Source organism: Otolemur garnettii, unplaced genomic scaffold, assembly GCF_000181295.1.
Source record: "Otolemur garnettii isolate 467f Iridium unplaced genomic scaffold, OtoGar3 scaffold00007, whole genome shotgun sequence".
Classification (NCBI taxonomy): domain Eukaryota; kingdom Metazoa; phylum Chordata; class Mammalia; order Primates; family Galagidae; genus Otolemur; species Otolemur garnettii.
The window spans coordinates 37,443,336-37,455,475 of NW_003852402.1; the positions used below are offsets into that span (position 1 = coordinate 37,443,336).

Sequence of the window (12,140 nt, forward strand, 5' to 3'; positions counted from 1 at the left end):
AGAAGGCGGGGCTTGTTAATGTTAGAGGATGGTAACAAAGACCATGGTCAGACTCTTACTCAGATCCTGATCCACACACATTAACTACACAGAAAAATATTCAGAGGGTGATGGGCAAACCACCCTCTGATTTCTCATTAATTTTGTTTAACTAAATTAACAAGAAATTAAATTTAATATATTAATATTTATGTTAAATATTTCTTTAATACTGTCTATATACACATTTGTATGTCACCCTCTGATTTCTTGCTAATTTTGTTTAACTAAGGCAACATAACAAACACGTACTTATTAGAGAAACATACGCAAGTGTTTAGGGGTAGAATGTCATGCCTTCCATGATTGACTTAAAAATATGTCAGAAATAAGTGAACAAAGGTAGTGAAATCTTACTAATTATTAAATCTTGTCAGAGCTATGTGGGGCTTCATGATGGTGCCCTTTCCACTCTGGTCTATAGTCTGGTTACTTTGCACAACTCCTGCTGCCAGACTCCGAGCCAGGCTACCGTCCTGATTTGCATTCACTGTTGCACCTGCATCCACCTTTGTCCTTCCCACCTATTTTCAGCATCCAGTAAAGGTAAGTCTTTTAAAACATTCCCCCTAGTGGTGCCTATGGCTCAGTGAGTAGGGCGCCGGCCCCATATACTGAGGGTGGCGAGTTCAAACCCGGCCCTGGCCAAACTGCAACAAAAAAATAGCCAGGTATTGTGGTGGGTGCCTGTAGTCCCAGCTACTTGGGAGGCTGAGGCAAGAGAATTGCCTAAGCCCAAGAGCTGGAGTTTGCTGTGAGCTGTGATGCCATGGCACTCGGCACTCTACTGAGGGTGACAAAGTAAAATTCTGTCTCTAAAAAAAAAAAAAAAAAAAAAAAAAAAAAAAATTCCCCTTTGCTGGAAATCTCCTTATCTCTCTCAGAGAAAAGCAAAGTCCTTCCAACAGCCTATGTGATCTGATCCCTCCGATCAGGTCAGAGAGGTCCCACCACCTGACTGCCCTTCCAATTCCCACTTGCTCCCTTCTCTGGAACCAGACTAACTCCTTTGAGGAGAGACACAAGGTCATTCTTGCCGCAGGGATTTTGCAGCAGCTACTTCCTCTGCCTGGAAATGCACACCCTTGTCTCTGTCTGGGTGGCCATTTTATTTCCTTCAAAGATTTGCCCAAATAACACCTTCCTGATGACCATCTATTATGGACTGAATATGTATGTATCCCCAAATCCATATGATGAAGCCTGAATCCCACATGTGGCCATGTCTGGAGTAAGGAGGTAATTAAGGGTAAATGAAGCCGAAGAATGGGCCCTGATCTGTTAGATTAGTGTTCTTACAAGGAGAAATACAAGAGAGTTTGTTCTCTCTCTCTCCCTCTCCCTCTCCCTCTCCATCCCCCATCTCCACTCATGTACCAGGAAAACAGCACATGATAAGGCAGCCATGTGCGTGCCAGAGCTCCTCACCAGATACCCAGTGGGCACGAATCTTAATCTTACCCTCTTATCCCCCCATAACAGTGAGAAAATGCACTTCTGCTGTCTGAGACATCCGGTCCGCAAGATGTTGTCGTGGCAGCCTAACCAGAACAACAAACTACCATATTTAAAGCAGAAAGACACAGCTTCCTACATTTTTTTCACCCCCCTTCCACACTCCTCTCTCTTTTCTTTACTCCATAGCCCTTATCATGTTTTAACATATAATTCATATATTTGCTATTCTTATTGCTTATTATCTGCCCTTTCCTTTAGAAAGGAATCCCCCTGAGAACAGGTATCTTTATTTTATATGAAATTATCCCATGTCCTGGATAATTTGTACTGGGTGCGTGCTAAGTGTTCAATAAATATTTGCTAAATTTACTAATGAACAAATGCATTAACTTTGAACTAGACATTATGTATTTTTAGGTTGATCAAGCATTGAATTACATAATATAAAAATAATTTATCACTTGCTTAGGCATAACTATAATTATAATTGTAACCAATTTTAAGTTCTGGGATTTATAATTTTATTACAAAATGAATTATACTTGGGTGACATAATAGGTTAACTATCTGTAAAATATGCAGTGATTAATGTTTCATCATTTTTTCCAGGATTGGTGCTTGTGAAATGTTACCAGGATGAAAGGGGTCCTGTGGTTCATCTGAACGGTAGATTTGAATAAATACTGAATTTTAAACAGTTATCAGAACTCAGGGTCTTCAAGAACCTCCAGCTAAATTTAGAAAATGCAAAAGCAGCGTGTACCTCATAAAGTATTTTAGAGACACCATTTTTTACATTAAAATGTGAATGGTTTGTTTTATGAATTATCACATGCTGACTTTAATTGGATATGCTTGAGAAAGGACGCATGAAGATGAATAAAGAATCATCTTTATCAGGGAATAATGAATCACTGGGCTTTAGAACTCAACAGGAAAAAAAATATGTCTTCATAGACCACACAAAAAAAAAATTCAGATTAGATTACCATTTCAAAGGACTAGCCAAGTGAGGAAATGACATGTAGTACATTAATAAACAATATGTAATCCTCTGGGCACATGTATTACAAAAGTGCCACTAGGAGAGGACAAAATGTTCCCTGGTTGTAGAGTACACTTTCTGATTCACTGCGGTGCACGGACCCGCAGAGCATTAACAGACAGAATGAAGTCACTTCTCCAAATCCTTTCACATTAAGTGGGATTCTTCTACTTGAAAACATAAACACGATTCCTTTAATAACAGGCACAAGTGATTTCCTGACTAGAATTAAAACCCTGTGACAGATCAAATTAAAAGGTTTGTTTATATACTAAACTATGCTGCGGTAGTTTACCAAATCCTAATGATAAAACACTAACTAGTTTTTCATAATACCACCTTCTGATTGAAAATATCATTTAAACTCAGATGTGGATCTAACTTTCCAAGTATCCTTTATATTCCTAAGAAGAAGCTTAAATTGAATAATACGTAGATAAAGCTCAGAGTACAATGTCTGATACCTGATACAGGTGTCCATAAAGCAGAAGATTCTATCTTTTAAAAAGGTCTTATAACAGGACTAAAGTACACAAAGTTCATCTTCTCTTTCATCCCAGGGTTAGTCATCTGGGATATTCAAATACTGAACAAAGAACTTACTAAAAGTTTCTCAATTTCATAATTTAAGAAATGTAGTCAGACAGGAGGAATAAGTAAGTATTTGAGATAAGGAATATATTAATTATATATTGATCCAATCATTGCACATTGTTCATAAATATTACAGCATCACTTTGTACCCATATGTGTGTACAATTACCATTTGTCAGTATTTGATAAATTTTTTTTTTTTTTTTTGAGACAGAGCCTCAAGCTATCCCCCTGGGTAGAGTGCTATGGCTTCACTGCTCACAGCAACCTCCAACTCCTGGGCTCAAGCGAGTCTCCTGCCTCAGCCTCCCAAATAGCTGGGACCACAGGCGCCCGCCACAACACCCAGCTATTTTTTGGTTGCAGCCATTATTGTTCTTTGGTGGGTCCGGGCTGGATTCGAACCTGCTACCTTAGGTGTATGTGGCTGGTGCCTTAGCCGCTTGAGCCACAGGTGCGGAGCCTGATAAATATTTTAAAACACTGCATATATAAATGAAGATGCCTTGGAAGGATGTCATTTTTGTTCATTCAGACTGGCAAAATTTTAGAAGTAGAAAATAAAGTGTTTGCCAAGGTGTGGGGATGTCACACTCATTCATTGTTAAAAAAAAAAAAAAACCAGGAATTATCCTATCTTTGGGCCCAAAAACAGCACATGCTCATTTGTGAATGTAAACAGCAAAGTGCTGAGATAAGAAGGTAAGAAAAGAAATCAGCTGAAAATAATTTAAAAGATGGAGAAGAGAAAACGGTACAGCAAGGATAGGAGGTCTGCGGAATCAGAAACCTCTCCGCCATAAGGACTTTGGAAGCTGCCCAGAGGCAGTTTCTACAGTCACGACTCTGATGGGTGTCAACGCTGCCTGCGTCTGAGAGCTGGGGTTGCCACAACTTTGCTGAGGTTGAAGACCTGGGCCAAGTCACTTAACACCCCAGTGCTTCGCAGATTTCTTGCCTATGAATTGGGGATATCTATAAATAGGAGCTTATGTTACAGAGCTGCAGTGAAGAATCTATTAGTTGATACGCGAAACCACTTAAAAGGCTTGATATCTAAAGAGTGTCAGGTTTTTTCATTAATAAACTTTTCATATTCATTCATTGGTTCATTCATCCGATGTAATCTCTCAGTCAGCTTATGAGGCAGGTACTACAAACGAGCATTCCTATTTTAGAAACAAGATTTCAGAACTTAATTTGTTAACTCACCCACAGTCACCTACATTGAGTATATACTAAAACTGCAGGCACTACGCCTAGGTGTGAGGTTCACCCGCGTCCATTATAGAGCAGAACTTTGCTCTGCTCCATCAACGCCTTGGGGAAGTGATGCCTTTGCAGCAAGAGACACAGAGCAACTCCCTGTTCCTGCGTCTAAGTGAGCACCCTAGAACTTGGCATTGCTAGCACAGTAATTAGATGAGAAGTGTTAGGACAGACGCACACTAGAGAATGCCCACACTGTCTCTGCTGTGGGGTTTAAGATTTCATCTTGTGCAGCTTTCATGAGAGCCCTGAAAGGTATAGTAAAAGGTGTCTGGTTTCCAAATTATAGGAATCTTCTATAATTGAACCTTGTTATCGAAACATCACCTCTAAGCAGCTTCCATAAACTGATGTGCCTAAGGAAGATTTTTTTTAAAAATTGTTTGTGTCCTTATGAATTTTGTTAATAATAATGCTCATGGTAGAACTTGAGTGAAAATAATACCAAATTAGTTTTATGTATTTATTTAGTATATTTTTTTAAGAAGCAACTGCTCATCCACAGACTCATCTTTACCCAGCAAAGCCCCACCTGGACCCCCCACTTGTACTTCTGTTAGCCTGCCTCTTTCACTGAACTTAAACCTTTTTTTTTCTTTTCTTTTTTTAGTTCATAGGTCTATGACAAATCCTTTGCCCCTAATTTTGACTTCTAAATGATAACGTCTCTGAAAGGCACAAATATGATCAAAATTATTTGCAGAAACGTAGCCCTGCAAAGACTCTTACGACCTGAAATTTCAATTCAGAGGCAATTCAGCTGAGAGTTCACTATGGTGGGCAAAAGACAAGTGAACAAATGCTTATTTTCTGATGGTTGCATGACTTAGATAGGACCTCAATGTCTCTCACTGAATTGGAATTACATATACACCTAAGTCTTTAGCCGGCTTGGTAAGAATATTGGGAGCCACCAGCATGCTGTAAATGATATGGAGTGTCCTAACACATGACACATTTGAGAGAAAAAAGAACTGTCATCCTTTGTTATCTTCTGTTGACAGCAGGGGTAGCATATCAATGCCATGTATTATCTGGTGGCCCTCATGCTCATAGCCGTGGAGTTATTCTTGGCATTGACCATGGTAGAAAGGGTCAGCTCTGTTTCCTTTTCCAGGCCTTCTACTGTATCTTCCTTGGCCAGTTCTTTTGCCAGTACCTCTTCTGACTCCATGGTTTCCTGCTAATGTCAAATAGCCCAGAGCCATTTCGAGGGGGTGTTCTTTGTTGCCTGCTCCCTGAAGATGAATCTGACGGCCGCAGAGCCACAACCTCCCCTAGTCTGATAGAAAGCAGATGTGACAACAGAAATCAATGGTGTTAAATTCATTAACCAGCAAAAATGTCCGGGTGACCTGGCCAGCCATCAGGATTTCTGTGCCCATGGTATGCTCTCATTTTCACCACAACTGGGGATTACACTCCTAGAACTTCCTTCATTTCTGTTGCCGTTTCACCAGCTGTAAATGACTATCTGAATAGCAGAGCACCATGTGGTCCGTCTAGAGTAAGGGTTACAGGACAAAGCCAATTACAAGCTGCTATCTATCAGCAGAGTCCTTGGAAGATCGCTGTCTGAGGAGTGACCTCGAAGGATGTCCTCACGTCCCTGGCCTGCAATAATATTCTGAACTTTGAGCAATTTGATAATAGACGCCTGGGACTCTCCCTCCTCAGCGTTCCTTACCAGCCCAGCAGCTTTTTATCTACTGTGTCCAGTCTACGTTCCCCAGTCTCTCCTTCCCCAATCCCTTCATCTGTCCTCCCTTTCACAGCTTCTTCCCTCTCTAGACTCCTGCTGTCAACAGGAAACATAGAGTTAGTACCAATGATTGACACGGTGCTGGTCATGATTCCAAAAAAGAAACCAGAGAACTGACTGTGCACTTCTGCTACATTCCAGACCTGGTCGTTGCGTCTTAGACCCTGGCTGTGAGTGGAAGGAAGGAAGAGAAGACATCTCTGAGGAGCTCCTTGAGCCTGCCCTCAGTGCCGGATGAGGCCATCCTCGGCACCATCCACAGAATGACATCCCGGAGCGCACTGTTCCTGATGCCTGGTCCTCACCTTGTTTATGGCTTTTCTTTCTCATTTCTGTTGCCTGAATGTCTTAACTTTGTTGCTAAGATAACTGAACATGTTGCTGTCCCATCAGTAATCTGTATGAGACCAGGAAGCTGATGAGAGACACATATACAACACCCAACACCGCCAGGCAGCTCCTTTCAGCCCTGTCCTATGAAAGAGCATGTTCCTGAGATACACCAGTTAGCCAACTTGCCTCGTTTTTATCTTTCGTGAGTAAATGCACCAGGCTCATTCTTTAGCAGGGATAATAATTTCTGAAGCACGTTGATGACAGTAAGACTAGAAGAGTGGCGGTGCCAGGGGGCGACAGAATCACCCATCAGACGAAGAAACACTGGACACAACTCAAAACCACAAGACTCACCTGCTGCTTAAATGATTACATTATAGGGCGAAATTAACCCAACTAATGATTTCATGAAATTAAACAGTTTAGCCAAATAAATCATATGTTATTTCTCTACAAATGTTTGTGCAAAAACTAAATACATGTTATTTCTCTGCAATTGTTTATGTAAACTAAATATACCTTCTTTATTTCCCCAAGATAGAAAGTTTCCTTAACTGTGTAGAGGTTACAAACACTGGCTTCGTATGCAATTAATAATTCCACAATCTGATGAAATTTTTTGGCTAAACATGGTGAAATAATTCTTTTTCTTTCAGTCATAACTACCACTGAAATCTATTTGCAGCTCATGGTATACAGAGTAACAGCTCACCAGAATACAAGCAACACCCAGTCCCACATTCTCAAGTGGTCCCAGAGATACGCCATTCACCTGGTTCCTTGAGATACATACATATTACACAACATAGACACATGAGTTGGGGGCTGTGTGCACAAGAAATAGGAAGTTGTGATCCTTCCAATAAAATCCTAGAGAAATAATTTATCCTAAATAAGGATATTTCTAAAATCTTTGATTATAACCAATACAGAAAGAAGCTATTAAGAACTAAAAATTTACTAGCTTTAAAATATGAATATATTTATATAAGTTGTTTCATTTAAACCTTTCAACAACCCTCACAGAAGATACTCTCATCATCATTTTTCCAAATAAGGAAATTGAGATTTATAGAAATTAAATCAACTCAAGTGACAGAGCCAAGTTTTTAAGCCATGTCTAAATCTTGTATTCAAAGTGCAATAGTTATGGAATCCAATGCTGGACTACCAGAATCCTGACCCAATCACTTAATTACTTCAACAATCAGGGCCTCGGTTTATTCATCTGTAAAATGGGGTGAACAATAGCACTCAGCTCAAGGTTTCTCATCCTTTGCCCTGTTGATATTATTGGCTGTCCTGCGCACTTTGGAAATTCACCACCAGCCTTGCTGACTGCCACCCACTGGAGCAGTAGCGTACACCAGTAACACCACCACCACTGTTTTGTGGCAACCGAAAATGGCTCTCGATATTAATAAATATTTCCTAGGGCATAAAATCACCATGATTGAAAAGCACTGACCCAAACTAAAGGATAGTTGTGAAGAGTTCATCAGTTAATCCATGCAAAGAGCCTAGAACTGTGTCTAGCACAGAATAGTTGATGTTAGTTATGATTATGGTAAAGGTGATGATGGTGTTGAGATGATGATCATGATGTTGACATACACACATCTGACTAAACTGTTTCATGCTTTATTTAGAATCTAGATAAGTGAGATTGAGAAAAACCCATGAAGGAATCGTTTGAAAGGAAATAACTCTATTAAAAGAACATGTATGCTTCTAGTTTATAGGATTATTTAAAGAAAACTTCCATAAGCCTGTTTGTCCTTTATTAGGTAAAAATGATTTATATGTAGGATTGTATTTTAAGAGGCTCAAATAAATACCTATTTAGAATAATGTTAGCACAATTTAGCACAGAAGCAATACCCTAACAAAATCTGGGCCCAGATTTGAACAGATGGAACATCAATCTTTCAAAGGAGTATTACAAACACTCTTATCTTTTTTACTTACTCAGGCTGATTAACACGTAAATGAATTTGTACTTCAGGTCAGTCAGTCATGAATTGATAGATAGGTTTGCTAATAAATGTTCCAAGTATGATAAATGTTGAAATTATAGTTTAAATTAAATTACAAAATACGACTTACCTAAAGTCTTAATGGGGTCAGAATAATCAGAATCTGTAAATTGTCCCATGATATTTGTGGCTCTAAATTTAAATCTATAGAATAAGAAAATTAAAAATTAAAAACCAACAACTTTTGAATGTCATAGGTCTTCTTTCAATAAATAATGTAATAAATAATTATGAAAACTATGGATTTTTTTTCAAGAGAAATAAATTTACAAGATGCAAATTTGGAATTGAATCACCATCAGGACAAATATATCTTAAATACTATATCGATATGAGATGAATAGTTATCTTGTACCTGAGTCTGTTGAATTTGGTGGGGCACTGACCAAAAATTTGGCCACCTCATGAGCAGTCAGTATTTTAAGCAAATGAAGAAGATCGCCTCCCTCAGAGATTGGTTTGAATGAAATGTTTTAATCTCTGTGAAAGTCTGTTGTGTTAGGTACTTTATAAATACGAGGCGTAATAACTTTTGTACATCAACCACCTTTCCAAATACAAGGGGATCAGATTAGAATGATAATAAAGAACTTGTCTTACTTATTCATCAACAAATTAATAACAATGCTTCTTATTTCTGTGTGTGCATAGTTGTATTTGCAAAATTTTTAGGCTTTTCTAGCATTTGAAATACAAAAAGGATACAGAAGAAGATCAAGCTTCAAAATGACTTGGGGATCCTACCAGTAACATCCTCGAAACAACAGAAATTTGCCTCATTTACGCGTGAAAAACGCAAGGCATTTAAAAATATTAAACCAATAAAGTGCAACACATGATTCATTTCCATCATTAGTCTTTGTGCTTCTATTTGTCGTACAAAGAATCTTTTTGGAAAGAAATATGCAAAATAAACAATAAATAAAAATAAATATGAAAGTTGTGGCATAAGCATTTTCATAACTGTCATATGTATGATGGGCACAATTCAGGCAACAACCTAGAACTTACACCAATTGTGTAATTTCATTAAACAATAGATAATAAAGCAGTATATTTTTTCAATCATCTAATGTCTCTAACTTATTTAATGATAACTTGGCCTAGGACATTTATTAAGAATTTGATAATGCTTTAACTAGCAGGAAAAAAAAGAAAACACCTGCTTTTTTAGAAATTAGTAGTAAAAAGTGTATTATGAAAATCGAGGAAGATTAAAATGATTTTCAATAGCAGTCTTATGACACAAAAATAATGTAGTCATTTCCATAGGAAAAAATCGCTTTCATAAAAAACTTAATAAGGCTAAACTATCAGCACTGGTTTTAATATGTTGATTTATTAAGGGTTACAAAATACCAAATATTAAAGAGAATAGTGAGGATTTCCATCACTCATTCACATGTTTGTCAGGATAAAAGCAGAAAGTTATTGCTGACCAGGTGCGGTGGTTCACGTCTGTAGTCCTAGAACTCTGGGAGGCTAAGATGGGCAGATTGCTTGAGCTCAGACGTTTGAGCCCAACCTCAGCAAGCACAAGAATCCTTCTTAAGTAAAAAAAGAAAAAAAAGAAAAAATAGCTGGTTGTTGTGGTGGGTTCCTATAGTCCCAGCTACCCAGGAGGCTGGGATAGGAGGATCGCTTGAGGCCAAGAGTTTGAGGTTGCTGTGAGCTCTGACACCACGGCACTCTACCCAGGGTGACAAGGTGAGACTTTGTTTCAAAAAATAAAAAAATACAAAAGAAAGTTATTGCTGTGAGTATCATAAAAGGAAGTCACCATAACTAAAAAATAGGGTAGTGTCTCTAAAAACTTGACATGTCAGTATGTGTGGCAAAAACACAGTAGTCAGTCTCCAGACAGAAGCAAACGCTCCTGTATTTCTACGTTCTCCAGGAGCACGTTTCATCTTGTCCTTTGTAATTATTTCATATGAAATCATAATAACTTGTATGTTTGCTTGTTTCCCCTATACTACTGCATGTTTATGGAATGAAAGAAGAATGCCTTGTTATCTTTCTATTCTGAAAGCCTGAAAGACCATCACTATAAATGGTGGACATCCAGCGTTTATCTGCAAGGCAGAAGGAGGGGCGGATGAATGGAGGGAGCTGTTAACTAGCTTGCCGACCTGGTGCATGGCAGACGGATGCTATACTCACAGGTATTGCTTTTTGGGCTTCAGGGGTCCATTGCAAATTTTATCTTCATTGCCACGGATCATACATGTGTTATCAGCACCTATAACGTAGATTTCTTCATTGCCACCAAACTTCGTCTTTCCCTCTGTACATGGAGGGTTAGGAAAGCCTTCGTTTGTAAAATATGGCCTTGCTTTATTAAAATATGCATCATACCACTTTGTTACATTTCCGTCAAGCTGGGCTGTTTTAGGAAAAAGACCAGTGGTGATTATAAATATTAGATGAATCCATTTTCACATTTGTAAAGAGTATTTTTATAGAATAATTACCCAAAGGGAATCCGGACAAAACATCAGTCACTCTATGAACCCTCAGATGATTCAACTGATCAACTTAGAAAGGCAGGTAACTCCGTCCTTCCCCATCACATCTGAAGTTAGGCAGTGAGGGGGAAGATGATTTCTCAGGTAGAGAAAGGACATCCCTGAGCCAAGGGTAACTTTCTTTTTCATAACTCTAAAGAAACCATTGAGACTCTGTCTTGCCAAAATAAAAATAATCCTAGTAGAATATAAAATAAATAAATCACATATTTTAACTATGTCTTTTATTATCTTGGTAAAGTATTTCAGGAACCAACAAGTGATTGCTATAAATGTTGATAATACTGACCCTGTATTAATTTTAAGAGTTCTGTGATAACTGGGAAATAACCCCATATGGCTAATTTTGAACTAAAATGTTTTCAGTGTGCAGCAATTCACATTCCCCAACATTACAAGATAAATTAGTGTTTATCTTGTTACCTCCCGTTTCTGCCACAAGCACTTGGACATTTTTGATTGGCCCGTGATCGTCACTGTAGTAACATATTGGCATTCTGATTGTGATAGTTGTGGAAGTCACCAGCAGTTTTCCTGTGGCATCATAAATAGGGATTGGCTTGGGTTTTGGTCGTGCTGGAGCTAGAAACAAGGAGAAAATATCACTATGATAGAATTGTTTGTTTCTTTAAAGAGAAAAAAATTCAAATTCTCATTTCATGCAGATAATTTACGAATAAAGTGATTATAAACATAAATAACACACGGAAGGGAGTAGTGTTTGGATATAGCAGGTATTTGGCAGTTATTATCTTCTGAATGTATAATTATGTTTGCCTGAGGTAATGAGGCCCAGGTGTGACTTTCAGAGATTTGATTCCTTTCTACATATTAAAAAAATTCAGTATAAAAAAATTATATATATGTATGCTCTCATTCATCTATAGTTTTAATAAATGCATGAAATGTTTATATCTTACCAATATTTTAGTGTAGTTTTTCTCTTTTTTTACTTCATTCATTTATTTTTAACCTTAGAGAAATGTAAGTAAATTTTATTTAATTAAATAGCAAGAAATTACTTTTTCATTTGTTTTGAGAAAAGTTTTATTACATTGGAATGTCTTTTTTTT

The 12,140-nt window shown here is 37.9% G+C and overlaps 1 protein-coding gene across 1 annotated transcript in view; it reads right to left on the reverse strand.

Moving 5' to 3' along the window:
* The window catches only part of PTPRQ (protein tyrosine phosphatase, receptor type Q), a 195,259-nt gene that overhangs the window by 47,980 nt on the left and 135,139 nt on the right, over positions 1 to 12,140 (reverse strand). Inside the window, exons 30-32 of the mRNA XM_012814160.2 lie at positions 11,491 to 11,649; positions 10,703 to 10,925; positions 8,610 to 8,683 (exon numbers count right to left, since the gene is read on the reverse strand). Of these exons, the coding sequence (XP_012669614.2) occupies positions 8,610 to 8,683; positions 10,703 to 10,925; positions 11,491 to 11,649 (456 nt within the window). The remainder of the gene's footprint in view (positions 1 to 8,609; positions 8,684 to 10,702; positions 10,926 to 11,490; positions 11,650 to 12,140) is intronic.